The following is a 22,262-nucleotide window of genomic DNA, read 5'->3' on the forward strand; positions in this document are numbered from 1 at the left end:
TATCTAAAATTTAAACAAAATCTGCAGTATCTCTTTAACCCTAATAGTGTCTCCTTGCATCGTCAAATTGTCATTGTTTAAATTGTAAAACCAATAGGCCTAGTAGGTGTTTAGTAAACCCTTTTTTTTTGAGTAAAATCTTTCTGATAAGCATTGGGTTTTAATCCAAGTGACGATCATAAACTTTCATCAAAATTTAATTATTGACAAATTTAAACCCTTTTTACCTGCTATACTTTTCAATTTAAAAATTAGATAAATTGTAAAAAGGAACTTTATTTGCGTTTATGATATTTTGTCAACAATTATTTTTACTACATTATGATTTTCCTCAAACTAAAATTCTAATTTAACCTTCAACTCTATTGGTAGAGTAAGACTTAAGTTGCTTGTGTTGGCTAGCAGATGGCAGTAGCGGAACTTCGAGTGGAAGTGAGGGCAATAAGGAGAATAATCCACGAACACAACCGCTGAGTCGACGACAGAAGAAAAACCGGACGAGAAAAGACGATGGCTCGCCAGGAACAGTGAAGAAGAAGGAAGTGATGCGACAACAGCGGCAGAAAACTCCATCTGAGATGTCAAAACAGCTGCAGGCGCTCAACAGTTACTCAGAGTACGAGTTGTACAACTGTCTGAGGAACTACACATTGGGTCCTGCGCAATTGTTGGAGTTGGGTTTCCCGGTGGAGAGTTCGCTGTACCCCGGCCGAGCGATGATCTACAAAGCGTCAGACCCCAGACCGACCCACAGACCTGGCTTTGACGTCAACGCAAGGGAGTTCATCCCCAAAGAGAACAACTCCTTTTACATCAACTCACTGATTGACAATTCGTACGACTACAAACAAATCTACGGGAGACCCAAGATCTTCCGGGAACCACAGGAAACGAGGGCGGAAGAACGTAGGTGTGTAAGATGCTCGAAAGAGTTCTTCGTTACGAACAAAGGCGAGTATCTGTCGAACGAGCATTGTTCATACCACTGGGGAAAGCTTCATCCTAATAAGGAGCACCCCCTTCACTACACTTGCTGCAGAGGTAACCCGTACTCGAAGGGGTGTGCCTCGGGGAAGTTACACGTCTGGAGCGGAATCTGTGTGGGGATGAACGGTCCACTGGAGGGGTTCGTAAGAACTCGGCCACGCAAGAATCCTCCTCCGGACGAACTGCCAGGCATTTACGGGCTGGACTGCGAGATGTGTTACACGACGACGGGGCTGGAGTTGGCCAGAGTCACTGTGGTGGCACGTGACGGAAAACTGGTCTACGACTCTCTGGTGCGACCAGAGTCCGACATCATCGACTACAACACACGTTTCTCTGGCGTCTCAGCGAAAGACTACAGCAACGGCAAATGTGCGAAGACGCTACGAGAAGTGCAGAACGACTTGATGGGTTTCATCAAGGCAGACACGATCCTCATCGGTCACGGGCTCGACAATGATCTCAGAGCGTTGAAGATGATCCACACTACTTGTGTCGACACTTCCATCATCTTCCCTCATCACTTCGGTCTGCCTTACAGACGTTCGTTAAAGAGTCTCGCGGTGTTCGTTCTTAAAACCTCGATACAAAACAGTTCGAGCGGACACGACAGTTGTGAAGACGCGAGGACTTGTATTGGTCTCATGTTGTATAGGATACAAAAAGACTTTCAAGCGGTGTTTAGTGCGTGATTAGTTTAGGTTAGGTTAAGTTTTCATCTTGCGATTTCACTCATTCGTTTACGGACTCGCTGATTTTCATCTAGTGCATTTTTTACTAGTTCCTTTTAGTTTCGTATACGGATACTTTTGTACGAGGCTGTTCATAAGATAGTGACTTACCGATTTTTTGGTAAGGTTTAAGTATTTTTTATTTGGGGCGTTGATTTTGAAGTAAGTTTTGACTTTGTGTTTTGAAGTTTGGTTTGAGAAAGATGTAACAACTTTGTTGCTGGCGACTGCTGTGTTTACTTTTGTACTGGGAAATTTGATAAAAAATCTTACAAAGATTGATCTAATTTTTATTATTTACAACCCGAATTGTTTTTCATATCAGGCCCTAATAATTTAAATAAAATCCAACAATAAAACCTTTTACCACATTTGAAGAAAAAATATCCTTAATCTGCAATTAAATAAAAATTAAGTTTTGTAAAATGTTGTAAACAAGCAAAATTAAGGTGAAATTTCCAAACCATTGTAGGCTAGTTAATTGTGATTCTTTTTATCTGTAAGGAATACTTTGTCATACAATGTTGCTAGTTAGTTCATTGAAGTTTTAATATGACATGTTAAAAAAGTACAATTATACCCTATAATATATTTTTTATTTTATTTTTATTAAAATATTTTTATTTCCGTTTTTTTTAGACTAATGATTTTTGTTCATTTGATATTTATAACATTTAAAATCATTTGAATAAATTGTAGTTGAGAATAAACTACAATTTTTTAGTCTTATTTTTGTAAACACGTAACATTTGGATTAGTGGATAAATATGCATAGTTTGATTTGCCCGGCCTTTTAATTATTTTGTTTCATTTCAAGTTAAAAAGACTTTTATATTAGGCCTACTTCTGCAATTTGAAATGTTAAATATTTACCGATTATTTGGTTCCTAAATATTATCCACACACAAATGAATTGCCGTTAAAGAATTTATAGTAACTGTTAATAAATTTAACATTCCCTTTACATTACTGATGTATTGCCAATAATGAATTAAACTTAACTTAACTTTGTAAATTAACATTCAAAGGGTTGGCTTTTACCTTCAAACCATTTCTGAGTCTAATTTGTAGTGAGTTTCATTTAAAATATGGTTTTCCTGCTAAACCTTCAAAGTAAGTAAGAGTTTATATGTAATGTGTAAAGTGTGAGTCTGCTGCAGTGATAAGACGACTTTGTACGACCTTCAATGCTGATAACAACAATTTAAGGTAAATCTAACTTCTAACTTTAGGGAAAATGTTAAGTAAACACCTCAAAATATTTTAAAATGTCTGTTAATCAGTTATAGATCGTTTTTGAAACCAATGAGGAGAAGTACTTAAACAGTTTAATTAAATAAGAGAAACTAGTGTACATGTTGCTCAAATTCGAGCAATTGCTTAGTATTACAGGCGTTATTTTAAAACGAATAACGGTAATAATTTCTGATGACTTTAAAAGACTCGACTCAAAGATTATGGAAATACCCAAGATGTACATAACAGATCGATATAATCAACATTTATTGTGTATAGTGTTTTCTAGAAAAAGCCTTACTCATAGCCGCATTAGGTTTCCAGACACATTATGTGTCCAAAAGCCTAACAGCACGACTCCCTTCCCATATGTGGAATCCGCCCTGAGCGATAGGGATCCTTGAGATTCGCTCTAACCTTTCCTCTCCCCTTCATTGGCAAGTTTTCATTCATTTTGTTTCTTAGTTTTTGTTTGTTTCTTTTTTTAAATTTGAACGCCTGAATGTATTCCTGGTTTTTCCTATTTCCGTAGCTACTTTTCTAAACGTCTCAATTGTTTCCTTGTCACTCATCATGTTTTATTTTCTCATCTCTAGACCTATCTTAACCAAGACTTATTCCTGTTCTCTCCTATTTGTCTCTTGAAGTGAACAATTTATAAATATGTGACTCGTGGTTTTTATTTCTTCACATCTACATACTTCCTCTTCCACCATGTGAAATCTTGGCAAATTCGCCTTAAAGTTGTCCATGACCTGTTACAAACTGCGTTTCATAATGGCCCATCTCCCATATCTTCTGTTTCCGATGTAGTCCTACCCGCCTCCTTGTCTTCCAAAATCAACAGCTTATGCAGTGATTATCCATCAGTCCTAAATTGAATGTGAAATCTTCAGGCGGCTGTTGGAGAGCACACTTAAACCCAACACGGAAGGGTGCTGGCTGTATTCGGCTATCTATCAACGACAATAGTATTATTTGTATTTCGTTCGCATCTACTAGTTAAAGTTTGTCCTGAGGCCTATATACCTGCTAAATCATTAAGATTTAGCAGGATCAAAATCAAGAATTCTGGTAAGATTCTGGTCAGTTGAAATATTAACTGAAATGTTTTCATCAATTTAGACAAATAATTAAATAATTATAGTTAATATAATAGAATCCACATTTCAAAAATATTAAAAAGCTGTTTTGGTTTATAGACTAATCGGAAAATTCGTATTCCATCAAAACGTGCAATTATGATAAATTATAAATTCAGAGAATGTTCAGGGAATTGTGATGAGTTAGATAAAATTCTTTAAATTGAAAAATAATATTGTCAAACCTACACTCATCTCCATTCATACTTGGCTTAAAATACCTACATTGTATGGTCGCCATTTCATAAGAAAGTATTAAAGTATTAAATGTGGATAAACTTTAATTTTTAACCCTAGCAATAATTTTTTTCCAAAAGTCCTACCTATGTAATGTTCATTCAAATTACTTGTTTACTTATGTAATTAATGTTTATTAACGACATTAGCGTCTCTACTTATCACAACGGAGGAAGGCAATCGTGAATAAAGCAATTGCAGCTTCAGCTCGTTATGAGGTTGTATCCTCGTAAATAGATTCAAGTAATTGTAGGTCTGTGTAATTATTCAATGAGGCAATCATCACCAGGTTAGGCTGCATGATCATGGAGATTGCTGCTAAATGAAGGTTGCTCGGCCACGATTGTAGCTGTAATATAAACCACGCTAAGGTTCTTATTTGCTGAAAGACGAGTTGAAGCTTTTCCTCACAGCGTGCAATCGTTTTAGAACTAACCGTGTTATGGCAGCAATATCTTGGTACTTGACAGGAAGACAAGTAGGGAATCCTGAAGGAATATAAATAGGACAATTGTTGATCCCGGAATGATGCAGAAGGATATTATAAAATGGAGACATTTGAGTTCATACACTGTTTCAACATTATAAGCTCCAATGGTTCAATATAGAATAGTAACAATATAAATTGATAATACTTCATAATATTGCACTTGATAATAGAGGAGACCTTTACAAAATATTTCAAAAATACTGTGGGTTGTAGAATTACCACAAGAAAAAACTATGGTTAATTCAAGAAACAATTTTAAAATTATTTATTTATTTTAAACTGAAACAAAAAGTTAATCAGATACATTAAACCTGAGGATCAGGAACTAATTTTATAAAGAAAGAATAGGTTAGAGAATACAATTTGACGGAAGAATAGGAATTCAATTTTGATTGTAAGAAAGAAAACTGAATTGAATTCTATCCTTGTTCTTACTTTCTTAAATTTTAACTTGGTAAAGGTACTTGATCATAGGTTATTTACAATGAATGATATCCGAAAACAACAGTTAAATTTATAGTAAACTGATAGAAGTTTTTAAATAGCCTTCCTTTGAATTTTGTGGCTTTTAGTACTAAAAAGTATAAGCTTTTTAAGTACACACAATTTTTTTAATAATTTAAATCGTAGGAAGGAACAGTTGTCATCTGTACTGTTTTTTTTTAACGCCATCGTTTGATTGTGTTGACATGAGCTTTTATCCTAGAACACTATGGCAGTCAAATAACTGTTCTGCTTTTTGGTATTGCTGTTGTGTTTTGTTTTGATATCCAAAATTATTAGTTTATCATTTCCGAATTTTGAAATCAGCTTGTTAAAAAAATTGAAAACATCACGCTATGCTTGATATCTAGATGTGTTAAGGCCAACAATACTTTCCCTTATCAACTTAGAGCTCAAAGGGGATTAGATAAGAAAACAGGAAGAACTACGACTTAGTCAACAGATTGGAGAGTAGCCAAAGAGTTGCCAGCCTCATTACAAGGCCGAAATGTAAAAACCTACTCAAACTTGTTGATACCGTTGATCGATGGATATTATCTTAAGGAAAAATCTCAGCGTATACTACAAAAATGTTAATTCGTCTATACTGAAGTAGACATTTAATTATTAAATATTACTTTGAGTTAAATATTTCTAAAAATTTATTCAACTAGCCTATCACAGAGTGAGCTGCAATCAAGCTTTTTTTCTGTTAGTCAAAGAATATAATATTAAGTGTTAATCTCTAGTGTTAATGTTTTTCAAAATTTTTCTATTTTGATTGTATCTATGAGTTAATCACCCATTGTTTTATTCAACAAACTAAAGAGACCAACAATTTTAAATCCCATATTTTGGGTTTTAATATTTTGATGAATTGAATTGTTTTCATATTTGTTGGGCTCTGCGTGTGTGTCTACAAACAGCATCACATCACATTCACCCTTACATTCAATTCTTTCTCAAGTACGCCAAAGCTGTGCTAACATTTTTACTGTCCTGATTTCCAATAAGGTACCTTCGTCTTATCCTGACAGCCATTTGACAGCAGTAGGTAAAAGTTTCAAACAGATAAGTTGGAATAAGCCACTAAAGTGCAGTTTTGTTGCATAGTTTACCGTTTTGTGCTGTCGATTACTATTTAAAAAATTAAAAATACACTTTTCCACCTTTTTCTGTATCGAGGTGTCTCATAAAACAAGGGGTTATGGGTACCCTAATAGTCCCATAATATTTACCGCTTTTCCACATGTAGTTTTTTTGCAGACTTCTGTTAATCCGAACAACTTGTAACCCCAATTAGTCTAGTATCATTGATGAGGGCTTGTATCTCTAAATAAATAATTTTGTTCTATTAGTTCTACATCTAGAGTTATTAAATCTTGTCGTTGAATCAGTCGTTAATGCAACATGGGTCTTTTCCACCTCCCTTCCCTCCCATTTAAGCACTTTGCAATGGAATAGTAATAGTTTTATTACCTATGAAGATGAGTTTTTTCTCAAATACCATATAAACTTCATTTAAAGGTAGACAAAACTTCTATTTGAACTGTTACACTCAGTAAACTTTATTGTTATTGTTTTCCTTAACAATTTATCTCTTGTGAAGAAATTTTTAGATAGCAAAATATCAAAACAAAATTCTACCATCAGCAAGTGAAAGATGAACTTTGTATTAAAGTAATAGATTTTAACTCGTATCAGAGTTTCATATTGTTTAATAATTGGAGCATGTTCCTCAGATAACCTTGCCCTTGATGATGAAAGTATCTGCTCTACGACGGCTAAACAAAAGATATTCATCACTTTTAAAATCCAAGCTAAACAAAACATACGTTGTTTAGTATATACCTCAATCAAGAAAGCGGGGAAATGGAGAAAACCCTGTATAAAAACTAGTTCCAATTAAATATAACTAGATAAATTTACTGGCTACATACCGAACAGAGATCTGAAAGGACCAGGAACTTTTATACGTTATACAAAAAATGATGTATAATGTGCAAAAGCTAATGGAGCTGATTAAATTATAAAACCAATGTTTAAATTTTTATACAGAATAAGGAGTGTTATTCAAACTGAATTTTCAACTCTCATCGAGGAATCTCGTCAATAGTTTAACGATGTTTGTATAATTTATGGATTACAGCAAGTAGATAAATACTTAATGTTCAACATTAGAACACCTATGTAACGCTATTTACTAAAGGAAATTCTTTTTTTTTTATTCATCTAGGCTCAAATGTATGGCGTTCACACCAAATTCCTTGCAATTACCTTTCCTCTAGTAAAACTCAAAAATTTTCTTCCAAATGAAGGGTCCAGGGGAAAAAGGGGCAAAGTCCAATTTTTTTTTTCAAATTGGGTTTGAAATGCAAAAATATTCTTCTTCTGATGCTAAATATGGCAGTATATTTGTTCTGGGGAAAAAGAGGCTCATTGACATTGAAATGCAAGAATAAAGATTCATGGTGCTGGGGAAGAAGGGGCCAAGTCACTGCAGTTCTAAGGAAGAAGAAGTCAAGTCCAAGACTATAGCACTTGAACTTAAAATATAAAATATGTTTCCTGAAGAATTTTGTTTTATGGACTTTTCCCCTGGACCCTTTAAATCATCTAGCCTTCTTTTAAACCACCTACTACTAATCCCATTCTATATCCCCCATGGTCCCATTCTCCTAAACCATCTCCTTCCAAATCATCTTCTTTCAAACCGTGTACATACTCAAACCATGTACTTCCAAACCATCCTCTTCTAAACATCCCCTCCTATAACATTTAAACCAGCTACTTCCAAACATCCTCTCCCAGGCCAGACCATCTTCTCCTAATCCTTCTCCTCCCATCCCATCCCTTGCATCAATCTCCCAATAGATTCCTGATAAGAGGATACAATTAAAAAATCAACTCAACATTTTAAGTCACTTGAATGGTAAGCTTTGTGGATTAAATGACTTGTTAAATGGTTTTAGCATAACTTCAAAACCTTTTTATAAACAAAACATAGATTGAACGTACAGATTAAACATAAAATTAGACAGATTTTAAACTTTGTCTACTCGCGATTCAACTGAGTGGTTAAGTGATTGGGACTAACCGTAATGACTAATTGGCAATTAGCTTGCTAGTAACGGAGCGATGGGCCCAATTTGAACGCAGTAAATAGAAATGTGCTGGTGGATTGCCAGAGCTGGTATGAATGGAATGCTTTCTGTTGAATTGTCTTACTTGCGGATGACCTGAACGATTGTTATACCTCCCTTCACATCTGTTTTGCTTTATATCTATTTTCAGGAGGATAAATTCACATTGTTTTGTATAAAATATCAAGGCATATAAGTGGTTTGATACACCGAGCATTATTGTGTAAATATTAGTTATTAGGCCTACAGTATTTTCAGTAGTACCATTATATACCACAATTAATACTATACTAGTAGCAAAACCCGGCTTTGCCTGCGTAAAATTATACAATGTGCAATTAAGGTGGTTATAGAATTATTTTTTTCTGTTTTCATAGATGTTAAATATCTAAATCTAGAAATATGTTAAACTAACAGAGTACCCGTCCTTCGTACGGGGTTGGCATATAGGCTAAGTATAAAATGCTTATTGCAGTTATACTCAAGCTTTGTGTTTGCAATTGGGGACGAGACATTTTGATAAAATGTGCTTCTTTAAATCTACGGTATACTTAATTACACATCTACCATAGCCATAATGTTCTACCACTTCACTTAAATAACAGAAAAAAATATTAACAATTTGCAAAATATCAAAAATTATTCATGAAATTAAAAACATAAACATAACTGCAAAGAGTCCAACTTTGACAGTTCTCAATTGCATATCACAGTTTTTGTTGCTGCTTAGTTCAAGTACTCAATGGCTCAAATTAGCTGTTTTCATAAATGCAGAAAACATTATAATACTGCACCCTGTTGGTAAATCTCATAACATTTAATGCTTTTGCATATCATAGAACCAATTTTTTGTTGTTGAAACAGCTGACTAAATTCTTTTAATTCCCTTTAAATATGAATACTCATAAGGTTAACATGCGGAACTACAGAGCCACTGGGGCGGAGCCCGAAAGGATTTTGAGGTAAGAATATGCCTAAATGTTAATCGGGAATGTGAGCTATCATCATGTTTTTTTTACTGTTGGAACTGCGGAACTGGCGGCAGGATGTTGGGTGGAGTGTTTTAATTTACGATATCTCATATACTGTGACAATAATTATATTTTAAGGGACTGAAAACTGATCATGAAATAAGCGTGAGTCAAATGAATCATTAGAAACACTAATTAAACACTAACCAACATCCAAAAGACAACTAACAAATCTAATGCCGACCATAACACGCTAACAATATAACCTCAACCTCATTCAATTCAATTCAAACGTCAGTTCAATTCCACCGATCCTCTTGTTACGTCACGAAGAACAAACTCCGACCAAGCCACCGCTTTTTTTTCTCTCTCCCGCCACGGCCATCCAGATATCATGTTTTCAAGCATATACGTACTATATTAAATGCAACAGGAAGAAACGCACCCTTTATTAAAAACTGCATCACTTGGCTTTTCATCCGTCACAACCTTCTTAGTACGGACCATCATTATATATTATATACATCTGCAATTATAAAAAATGCAACCTGATCGCAGTTCTCAATGTTTTAACGTGAAAGACTCAAGGGGATCAAATCAAGACAATTTTACAATGCGCCTAAGGTCCAAAGCTGCCCGTAAAACGACCAAAGAAAGTGAAGTTGAAAACATTACGTGTCCCATATGTAGACTTATAGTAAACGATGAGGGGGTTCTCTGTGATGGTTCATGTTGCACATGGTATCACAGAAATTGTATGGGCATGATGGAGGACCACTATGATAAGATTGTTGTAGGTGCCAAAGGATATGAAAAATGGTTTTGTCCCTTTTGTGATAGCACTGAGGTCTCAGAAATACTAGACGTTACAACTCCAAGTGCTTCCCAAAAAACTCTGGATGAACTTGGAATAGAATTAAGTCTAAAGGCCACTGATGACAATAATATTATTACTGACGATGATGCCTTGAAAATTGCTGGTGAAGTCGGCAATGCTTTGCTAAAAAAGATAAGTGACTTAAAGGCTGAAAATTTACAGAAAGACAATAAACTGTTAACGCTTATGATGGAAATTGAGGATCTGCAATCAATCAATGACAAACTAGTGATAAGAAAAGAACAGCTAATGCAAATGTTGGAAGACAGTGATAGGGAACTTGAAAGAGTTAAGGAAGAGAAAATAACGGTGCGTAATTTTTATGAAGATCATGATTATGAACAAATAAAAATTTTAAAAGCACAAGAAGACGAAATTGAAAAGCTGCAACACAAACTAAAGAAGCTAGAAAATGACAACGGGTATTCCGAGGAAGAGCACTCATTAAAAATAAGCCCAAGTGAATCCAAGGAAATAGATAGTGATGTTCTGAACAATCTTACAGCACAATTAAATAGACTTACAAATAGCCACTTGTTCATGGAAAAAAGGCTCTCGTCCTTGGAAGCAAACACTAAAAAATCTTCCTGCACAGATTATGAAAGTGTCAATCCACACAAAATTTGTAAAACACCACCTATTTGCGAAGAGCAAGAGATTGCAATTGGAACTCTTAGGAAGCCGCCAATTAGCGCCAAGCTTCTTCTTGAGGGAGAGACATTTGAAGACTTTTTCAACAATAACATTGAAGAATTTCTAAAACAAATCAAAGAAGAAATTCGTGTCCTTCCCAGCAAAGAAACACAACTACTACAGCCGCAATATGAAGAAAATCAACTCCCACTAGTTCTATCTCCGTCAGTGAAAGATAAATCCAATCTAGACACAGCAGTCGAAATCGTAGAAGACAATCATTATTTTTTAGGACAGAGCCACAAGATAAAGTCAAAGTTAAAAGACCCAACAGGGTTCAAGAGAAGTTTTATAAATTCAGCGAGAAAAATGCCAAAGGTTTAACTATTTTCCACCAAAATACAGACAGGATCAGTAATAAAATTGAAAGAATGAACCATTTACTCCACTTAACGAATCCAAATTTAGTAGTGATCACCGAACATGGCCAAAACGAGAATGACATAGCTAATACCAGGCTTATCAACTACAGTCTTGTCTCGGCTTTCAGCAGGAACAATGTGATGAAGGGAGGTGTGGCCATATACAAACATGATAGCATAAACAATGATATAATCTCATTAAACCTTGAGCACTTCAGCACCCCTTTGATTTGTGAGGTAACAGCCATTTCGTTTGTTATAAGCAAGAAGTCACGCTTGAATGTTCTGGGTGTTTACCGCCCTCCCAAGAATGATAAGGAATCTTTCTCTCTTGCTCTGCAGACACTCTCGAACGTGCTAGACGAGTGGACTTCAGCCAACAACACTACCGTTATCACCGGGGATTTCAATGTTGACCATCTTCAACCATCCAATGAGAGGACGCTTCTCAATGAACTTCTAGCGACCTATGACATTCAGAGATTGGAACTTCCTCCTACCAGGATCACCAAGGACACATCGTCTTCCATCGATATGTTCTGCATCTCCTCCCAGCGCTTGGGTGAAGTGGATTTTCAGGTGGCTCAAACTGGAATTTCGGACCACACAGGACAACTGTTCAACCTATTGCCTGAAATCAGAGAAAGTGTGCCTATGACGGCAACCCTAAGACACATCAACAATGACACTTTACAACATCTGAAGATTCTTCTTGCTGAACAAGATTGGAATGAAGTGCTACAATGTGGCAACGTCGAAGAAGCTTACGACAATTTCATCACGACTGTGACGCTCGCTTTAAACTCAGCTTGCCCTGTTAGGAGATCCCGAGCGAAACCTCGCAGAACTGTTAAACATGTTTTTGATGAGGAGGCTGGCTTACTGAAGACACAGTACCTCGAAGCGCACAACATCTACATCTTGAGTGGGAGAAATGAAGACAGGGAAATAGCTAATGAGTTAAAAAGGTCCTATGACTTAAAACTGAGATCATTAAGAAAGGCAGCCAATGCAACCTACATCTCAGAGTCCAACAACAAAAGTAAAGCGGTCTGGAAAATTATTAACAGTGAAAGGCAACCAAAGAGAGAACCTTCAAACACAGCACATCTGAACATAGGCGAAACAGTCATTGATGATCCTGTTGATGTCTCTAATGAGTTCAACGCCTTTTTCACGTCTATTGCAGAAGAGACTCTTAAGAAAATACAGACTGAGAAAACGGATCACATCCAATCCCATGAATGGCAGTTTGAATATCCAACATCAGTGTTCACTCCTACATCGAAGAAGGAACTTGTCAAGATAATCAACAGCATGGAAAACAAAACTTCTTCCGGGCTGGATGAGGTGTCTTCGTTGATGTTGAAGCGATGTCATGAGGAACTTATAGAGCCTCTAAACCATATTATCAACCTTAGTTTCAACCAAGGCCACGTCCCCAAGAAACTGAAGTCATCCAAAGTGGTCCCTCTTCACAAGTCGGGAAGTAAATACGAGCTGGGCAATTATAGGCCTATTTCCTTGGTCTCAACTTTCTCAAAGTTGATGGAGAAAGTGGTTCTGTCCAGAATAGTTGACCACCTGGAGAGGAATGGCATCATCTTGGATAAACAGCATGGCTTCATCAGCAATAGATCCACATCTACCGCCTTGGTTTCTCTAGTTGAGGATGTGATAGACAAGCTTGAGGAGGGCCAAACCGTCATGGGCATATTTCTCGATCTAAGTAAGGCCTTTGACTGCCTCAGTCACAGTCTGATCCTGGCCAAGCTCACTGCCCTTGGCTTTGAGGAGAGAGCCCTTGCATGGTTTCAAAGTTACCTAAATGGTAGAGATCAAGTTGTGGAAATCAAGCAAACCAAGAACAATATATGCACCGCTGTGAGATCCAGCAAACTTGCAGTCAATAGAGGTGTCCCTCAGGGATCAGTCTTAGGCCCTGTGCTGTTTGTTCTATTCATGGCCGACTTTCCCGCTTACACAAGTCCTTTCTGCAACATGGTAATGTACGCTGACGACACGGTGCTCATCACATCAAACAAGGATAAAGAAAAGCTTGAAGTTGAATCGTTCATTGCCCTAAACATGGCTGTTGAGTTCTGCAATATGAACGACCTAGTGTTCAACGAATCCAAGACCAAGCAGCTCAACTTTGGAACGCTGAGGGAGGAGGTGTCTGATTTCCCCGATATTGAACGGGTTGAGGCCACAAAACATCTGGGGGTGGTGATCGACAGCGCGCTGACTTGGTGGGGACATCTGGATGGGCTCTGCAGCAGCCTTAGTAGTGTTCTATTTGCTCTCCGAAGAGTGAAAAATATAAGTACTCCGGAAGCTGTCATGACAACCTACAACTCTTTGTTTGAGAGCCGGCTGCGCTATGGGATTGTTCTTTGGGGCGCCACTTCGCAGAGCAATCTAAAGCGTGTGCTCACCATCCAGAAGAAAGCGGTTCGGATGATTGCTGGTCTTGGTTGGAGGGACAGCTGCAGAGAGGCCTTTAAAGACTTGAAGATCCTAACTGTGGTAAATATTTACTTACTGGAGGTGATCTGTTTGGCTGTCTCAGCAGATCCGCAACGAAACAGAGATGTCCACTCCCACCGCACTAGGAATGCCTCAAACTTCAACCTTCCAGCACATTGTACGGCAAGATTTCAACGGAAGCCTACCTACGCCGGAGCAAAGCTCTTTAATGTCCTGCCGGATGAGGTGAAGAGGACTAATCCCGATAAGCTGAAGAAGATCCTGTCTGTTTGGTTGCTGTCACGCCCATTCTATAACATCGAGGAGTTTAAGAACTGGAAGAATGACTCTGTGTAAAGCAAGATCATAATACTCTTTTCTAATTTTGTGTAATGACACCATTTTCAATCTTGATGATTGTAAAATAAAGATTTCTCTCTCTCTCTCTCTCTCTCTCTCTCTCATGCCAAATTTCAGCCCAATCCGTCCAGTAGTTTATGCGTGATTGAGCAACACACAAACACACAAAGTCACAAACTTTCAGATTATAATATTAGTAAGATATTCATTGTAGGACATGTTTTCTTAAATTGTAACTAAAATATTGACAGCAATTAAATTATCCAGCTGATCACAATGTAAACAAAATATGTTCTTCATAAGGATAACATGGGAACTTTAAAAGCCACTGGGCCAGAGCCCAAGGGACTTTTTCAAAAATGTCAGTTTGCAAATATACACACCTACTTGGTGTATGCGTAACAATGTGGTTGAGCAGCATCAATATTTCAAATACAAAACCAATCACCTTCAAAACAAGCTTTTCAATTTTTTTCTAGCGATTGCCGTTTTTGAGAAAAAGTTAATTTACAAACGTTGCAACAAAAACTTTTTGGGTAGAGTAAAAATTCGGAAACTACACAAATTAATTCATTATAAATACAGGGTGATTGATATAAGTGTGCCAGCCGTTTTATTCGAAAACTATAAGAGATATCAAAAAAAGTTAAATGGTAAGTGCCTTGGATTTTTTATTTAAAAAACAAAAAAAATATTTTAGCCGCCATTTTTCCAATATGGCCGCCAACTTTGGTTTTTCTTACGGAACACCCTGTATTTTATGATGTATTCTGGTAGAAAAAGTAATTTTAAGACGATTTTATTCTTGTGATTTTTTTCATAAACCTTACCGTTTTAAAGATAATAATGGTTAAAGTTTTGAAATTTCTGCATGAGAAAGAGTTTCGATAAAGGCCTAAGCAAGCATGCCAGCTGTTTTGCTCGAAAACCATTCAAAATTTCACAACTTAAACCATTATTATCTTTGAAACGGTTAGGTTTATGAAAAAAATTACAAGAATAAAATCGTCTTAAAATTACTTTTTTCTACCAGAATACATCATAAAATACAGGGTGTTCCATAAGAAAAATCAAAGTTGGCGGCCATATTGGAAAAATGGCGGCTAAAATAATTTTTTTGACTCGACTATAATTTTTTTAATAAAAAATCCAAGGCACTTACTATTTAACTTTTTTTGATATCTCTTATAGTTTTCGAATAAAACGGCTGGCACACTTATATCAATCACCCTGTATATTGTATTCAAGTTTGATAAAGTTCTGACGTTTAGTTTACATTGTGCGAATTTTTTACCTTCCAACTGTCATAAAAAATTTCCTAAACGAGCTAAAAAATTTTTTCCACAGGAATACGTAGAATAAAACAAAAAAAAATTATATATACTATATGTTTTTCTAAGTTAGTTTGGTTACTTTTCTGTAAAGCTCCAAACTCGAGTGTCTAAACTTTTTTCCCCGACAGTAGACAAACATTTTCGTATAATATGTGGAGTTAAATCTTAAAAAAGCCTTATTGTTCACAAAGTTTCATGCAGCGTATTATTAATATAGATAGATAGCAGTAAAACAATCTAATCCCACATTTCATAAAGAGTGAATGGTCTAAAACCTAGATTGCCAAATTTTAAGGGCACATTACCAAAATAGAAAAAAAATAGTCTTTATTTGTTTGCTAAAATCACATAAAACACACAAATTGCAATCAGTATATTCAACCTCCAAAATGACAATATTCATAATCAAGTCACAAAATCAAGGAAATAAAGTTTTAGGCCAAAATGTTTTCTAATGAGTATGTCGCAATTTGTAACATTGGTCTCCGAAGTGTGAATCGTCTGCCACATATTCTCCGATCCGATCGTTCCGTGGTCGGGCCAACTGTCCATCCCATGTGTCAGCCTCTCGTACGGTTGAATGCGGTTCCACCTATAAATAACGGCTATTTGACACCATTAAGTATGATGTGATTTGCCAGATTCTAATTCTACACCGCAAATTTTATTAAGGTATTAAGATAAAATCTTCAAAATATGTTTTGTTTGTAATATTTATAACTTCATTTCAGTTATTTATTAATGAATGGTTTACTAGATCATTTATTTGAAAAAAAATCAAAGGCGGAATTTAGAAACTGTTTACATAAGCCATAGGAAATAAATTAGTTAAGTACTCTTACAGTTAGAATGTCATGTACACATAGTCTTCAGTTATAACTTATATTTTCATAATGTCATTATGACTTTTAAGGTTAATTGAATAAATCATGAATACAGAATTTCTGGTTCTGATGCCTTTGTATACGCTAGATGATATCCCCATCACCCCATCAAAAGAGTGAAAAAAAATAATATCAAATCCTAGTGCGCAAGTTCGCACTCAAATATTTATTCAAAACAAAATCACAATAATAGTGCTGCACCCTGTTGGTAATCCTTGTAACTTTAATGCTAATGAACATCATAGAACAGAACCAACTTGTTTAATTGAAACAGCTGTTAAGATTCATTAACATGGGAAACTCCAGAGCCACTGGGGCGGAGCCGATTGGACGGATCACGAAATTGATGGTGTATAAACCTTATCCATGAAATTCTACACGCATGTACCAAGTTTCGTGGCAATCGGTTCAGCGGTGTCTGAGTTTATCACTGCCAAATATATATATATATACACAAACATCCTCTTTTATACTTATAGATACTATTTGGTCTCTATGGGACTTGAGATGCTAAATGAGCATACATCATTCTTATCTCAGTGATGGACAGGAAGTGATAACAAATGACCTTGAGGTTCTGACCTCCAGGTGTTGATAAAACTTAAGCCTCAAAGTACAAATCCACTATAGTAGAGTAAGTTCATTGCAAGTAAAATATACCCTATAAGGAAGTATGCATATTAAAACTCAAACTAAACCATAATATTTCCAGGGTACACATTAAAAAAAATATATAAAAAAATATAATCAACAAGTAACGTCTAACAGTTTTTTTGTTTGAATAAAATTTAACAACGGGAAACATACCTATTTAATTTTTTATATTAAAAATATCTTAACCTGGTTACATCTTGCAGGAACATACGTCTAAAAAATGTTAACCTACAAAAGAAACAAGATAAAAATTTGTATTTAACCATAACATTTAGAGATATTGTTTATAAGTGAGCAAAAACACTATCGCCAGTTTTGAACAGTTTGGCAAGATGTCAGAAAAGTTTTTTGGAGGTTTCTTTCACTACTGTATTAAAATAACAGTTGAACTTCGGAGTTTCACAACTGCGCAATGACCCTCAACGATAGACAAATTATTATCATTATCTCAGGAATTTAATAATTAAAAATACAAATCTTTTGTTTACTCTACTGTAAAATACATAAACAATTGAAAAATTCTTGATACAGAAGATGAATCGAGGTCTTTTGAAATGTAAACAAGATGGATTAAAAACACCTAGTTGCAGCAAACAGGAAACAGTTTTAAAAGAGCTTTACTGAATTTTCTTCCAAACAAGTTCAATATTTTAAAGAAAATTTACTCTAAGACTTTTCCAAAATATATTACTTTGAAGAAGAAGTATTCAGTTTAGCGTTTAAGAGACGAATGAGTTTTTGGGCGATATTTTAAAATCACCTTAAAATTTAGAAATCGGCCAAATTTTAAAGAAACACTAGCTGTACCCGCGGGCTTTGCCCCGTTTAACTTCATAAGTATTCGCATGGCTCAATTACGTCCTGGTTGAACTTCGTTCGCTACGCTCACTCACCTTTAGGTTGGAGCTCGTTCGCTGCGCTCACTTGCCTTCAGGTTAGCTCGTTCGCTACGCTAACTCGCCTCAAGGTTGAAGTTCGTTCGCTACGCTCACTCACCTTTTGGTTGCAAATTAGCTGTTGTCATAAATTTAAAAAAATAATAGTGCTGCACCCTGTTGGTAATCTTTGCAACTTTAATGCTATTCAACATCACAGAACAGAACCAACTTGTTTAATTGAAACAGCTGTTAAGATTCATTAATTCCTTTTAAATATGAAAAATCATAAGGTTAACATGGGAAACTCCAGTGCCACTGGGGCGGAGCCCGGAAGCCCGATCAGAATAAAAACTACTTAGTTGTCCTATTTAATGCCCAAAGAATCGGTGTACCGAATTTCAGCCTTCTAGGTAAATGGGAAGTGGGAGAATTAGTGATGAGTGAGTCAGTCAGTGAGTCAGCGAGGGCTTTGCCTTTTATAGATTGTAATTCTATTGAAGCCCTATTGGCATATACAGCTCCGATAGTAAGAGCATATGAAGCTCAGATAGTACATTAGTGACTTGGCTTTGGCGACCGCCCAGGTTTGGCACTGATAATGTCAGCTGTTAATTACACATCTGCTAGCCTTTAAACCTCATTAAGCCTGCAATGTTTAAGATTAAGGTGTTTGTAGGGAACTTACCTCAGAGAAGGAGCTACCTTTAAGTTAAGAAAGTATTTTGATCGCTGCGATAAATAACAGTTTCATTATCATTTTATTCCTGAAAAGTTCTTTGCCAAATAATATCAGATCCTAAAAACTTATAATATTTGTTGGACGTTTATTTCTAAGGTAATTCTTTAGGGTGTGTAAATAATGACTAAAAGTTTATTTCCACATTTTAAACTCAATACGGTATAGTTTTACCCAACATTTGAGAAGAAAATTGTATGATTTCTGTCTTGCAAAAATTATGTAGTAGTAAAAATAAGTATTATACTTCGTTCTATATTTAGACGGTTTGAGGGGAAATTCCCCAATACTTTTTGTATTTATTGTATGTTGCTTAAACAGCTGTTGGGCTATTATTTAAAGGTAAGGATCAAGTGGAGGGGATAGATTTCTTCCCCTTAAACCGCCTAAAGTGAACAAAGTATACACCCGTAGGTGATTATTTTGCAAAACAAGGATTAAATCAGAGTTTATGTTTTCCTTATTTCCTCTTGTTACTAGTAAATAATTTATTCACAAAAATGCCATGCTTTCTTGAAATTCATAGGTTTTAAAATATTCGGTGACCTTTCATGAAACCATTTCATCAACACTTGGGTTCGTTAATCTTTTACTGATACAATTTTTAAATCAAACAAATTATAAGATTACAAAATACAGAATATTTCCCAAACACTTTTTCACTTTTTTTACAATCCCAATATGGTGCAGGAACAGTGATGGGTACAAAAATTTATGTTTCTTTTGTAACAGTGTTTATATAAGAAGCGTTATAAGGTTTGATCGTCCAATTGGCTTACTAAGGTAGGCAGGTTTGACTTCTCCGTGGCATATTTATGGCTGATTACTCCGTACTTGGATCATGAGTGGAACGCAGTGGAATTTCAATTATTTATATTGTATCGCATCACCGACCTCACAAACATACTTTGTTGGATGACAAAAGCGATCTGAACTGAATTTTCGATGCTACTTGTTAGCCTTGATGATCTTTTAAAATATTTTCCGCATGAAAAAATGTTTCTTTAGTTTGCGTATAAAAATTTAATATTACCAGTATTATTACTAAATAAGTAAGAAAGCTAATTTATGAACAGTTCTGAAATCCTTTAGTAAGTACTGCATTCTTTTTATGAATGTGTACTGCACGATTAACAAATAAATAAAATGAATACCCATTTAAACTGAAAACATGTCATTGAAGTTAAAAAACTCAGCATAACGCCCTTCTGTACAATTTACCATACGTTGTTGTAAAATAGATCAAACATTTTAGAAATATAATAGTAAAAATGTAACACTCCGATGTTAAATACCACTTTAAACTAAAAACGGTATCAAATTGTAACATTAGTTACCTTCAATGTTGAGTTTACCACAATTATGTTGGACTAATTTTATCCAACAAGCACGTTTTATTTTTAATGGAATATAATAGGAGTTCCAGAATATAGTTTTATCAGTCAGAAACAAGTGGAATAAATTATATATAAACTAGCAGAGTACCCGTCCTTTGTACGGGGTTGGCTATAAAATGCTTATTGCAGTTATACTCGAGCTTTGCATTTGCAATGAGGGAGAACAAAGTTTGATAAAATTTACTACTTTAAATTTACAGTATTCTATTGTATCACATATCTACCATAGCCATTATGTTCTACTTCTTCACCTAAACAATAGAGAAAAATAAATTTTAAAAAATCGCAAAATATCACAAATTATTCCTGAAACTAAAAACATAAACATAACTGTAAACAATCCTACTTTGACAGTTAGTTCTCATTGCATATCACAGTTTTTTTTGTCACTGCTTAGTTCAAATTAGCAGTTTTCATGAATGCAAAATAAATATAGTGCTGCACCCTGTTGGTAAATCTTATAAGTTTTTAATGCTTTTGCATATCATAGAACCAACTTTTTAGTTGAAACAGCTGACTAAATTCTTTAATTCCCTTTATATATGAATACTCATAAGGTTAACATGGGGAACTATAGAGCCACTGGGGCGGAGCCCGAAAGGATTTTTGAGATAAGAATATGCCTATATGTTGATCGGGAATGTGAGCTATCATCATGCCAAATTTCAGCAAAATCCGTCCAGTGGTTAATACGTTTACTTGTCACAAACATACATCCATACATCCAAACTTTCTCATTTATAATATTGGTAGTTTTTTTTCCTAGGCACGAGCCTGGAATTGTTTTTCACATTACTTCAGGCTAGACCTAGGGGTGCGGCACTATCACTTAGATAAAATCCATTGGTGACTTGGCGGGGATCGAACCCGGGACCTCAGGGACTGAAGTCCCGCTCTAACCACTACGCCAGCTCGCTCCCCATAATATTAGTAGTAGGATTTTTGTCCGTTACAATCATGTTTGAGTAGATAACTATTTTTAATAGTATCACATGAAAAAAGAAAAAATCATAAACATAGCATTATTTGCTGCAAATAGAATAAGAGGAATGTTTGAAACACAGTTTTATCTTGCAAAAACCACGTCAATGTTTGTTGAATTAAAGTGATACACTGTAGTCCTTCGATAATCTGGCTTAAATTGATTGGACTTTAAAATACTGGATTTAGGAAAAGGCCAGACCAATTAGGAGACTTAAGACAGCTTAAGTGCCTGCTAAATGTACCTCGGCTTGTAACCTGTTAGTATTGTAGTGAAAGTGCAGTCTGGCTCAGGAGATGTTAATTACTGTACAATGATTGTTTAATTGTAGGGACAGTAATAAATGTTATTTCATATTTAAGTACAGTACAATATGGTATTTTATTTATTTTACTGTACTTTATGATATAAACCGCTGATCTTAGTCAGTAACAAAGCTACACAGGTCATCACACACCATTCTACACTCATCCTTCACTCATATTTGGGTTAAAATACGCACCTAGGTGGCATCCCCATTTTAATGATTGATAATTGATAATTGAAATTAGATCATTTTAGGCTCTGGTTTTTTAGGGAGGTGATTGAGCTGGATTACTAAGAGACAAATTATTGAGGGAATGCTGTATTACATAAATTTTTGTTGCCAATTCATTATGACTATGTTCATTGCAGAGAGCGATATCACAAAAGTTTTTGTTGCCAACAACATGTAATGGAAATGTATTGTTACAACGAATGGTAGTAGTGTAATTTTCACTCCACAGCAATCCTTGACACTATTGTCTCAATGATTGTAAATTAAGATGCTTCTGATTCTAATATCTAGTGTGTGTTGCAGATAGAGCTATTTTCATCTGGAGTACAAAGGAGTTTTCCAGCAAGGAGCACAAGCATGTTCGTCACAATGTGGAGTTCGACTTTGCCTCGCTCGTCTGTTGGTCGCCCGACTCGAAAGCGTTCGTCATCAACAGAGGAACTGAGAACACTCTTGAGGTTTACAAAGTCTCGCGACGCCCGGACGGATGGATTTCCAGCATCGCAAAGGCCTTTACATTTCCTAAGGTAAAGTCAGTTTTGATCCTATCCAAGTTTTTTATTATTAACAAATCTGCGAGTCTTAGTAAAAACCTATGCTTGATGGTGACAGTAAATCTACTATCAGTGTCTTTAGTCAATCTACACACAGAGATCATTCTACAGCTTTTGTTTCATT

The 22,262-nt window shown here is 35.6% G+C and overlaps 1 protein-coding gene across 5 annotated transcripts in view; it reads left to right on the forward strand.

The window, feature by feature from the left end:
* Positions 1 to 22,262, forward strand: part of LOC128992317 (transducin beta-like protein 2) — a 53,741-nt gene that overhangs the window by 13,776 nt on the left and 17,703 nt on the right. For 3 of the 5 annotated variants that reach the window (XM_054415826.1, XM_054415844.1, XM_054415854.1), the window contains exon 3: positions 403 to 2,000. In XM_054415826.1, coding sequence (XP_054271801.1) covers positions 403 to 1,679 — 1,277 coding nt within the window. In that variant the 3' untranslated portion in view covers positions 1,680 to 2,000. Of the gene's footprint in view, positions 1 to 402; positions 2,001 to 21,887; positions 22,112 to 22,262 lie in introns of those variants that run through there. The other 2 variants (XM_054415863.1, XM_054415835.1) reach the window with 2 other exon arrangements.

This window comes from Macrosteles quadrilineatus, unplaced genomic scaffold (assembly GCF_028750875.1).
Source record: "Macrosteles quadrilineatus isolate MER2022 unplaced genomic scaffold, UCM_ALF_1.0 Scaffold_1__1_contigs__length_201487025, whole genome shotgun sequence".
In the NCBI taxonomy this organism is placed as follows: Eukaryota; Metazoa; Arthropoda; class Insecta; order Hemiptera; family Cicadellidae; genus Macrosteles; species Macrosteles quadrilineatus.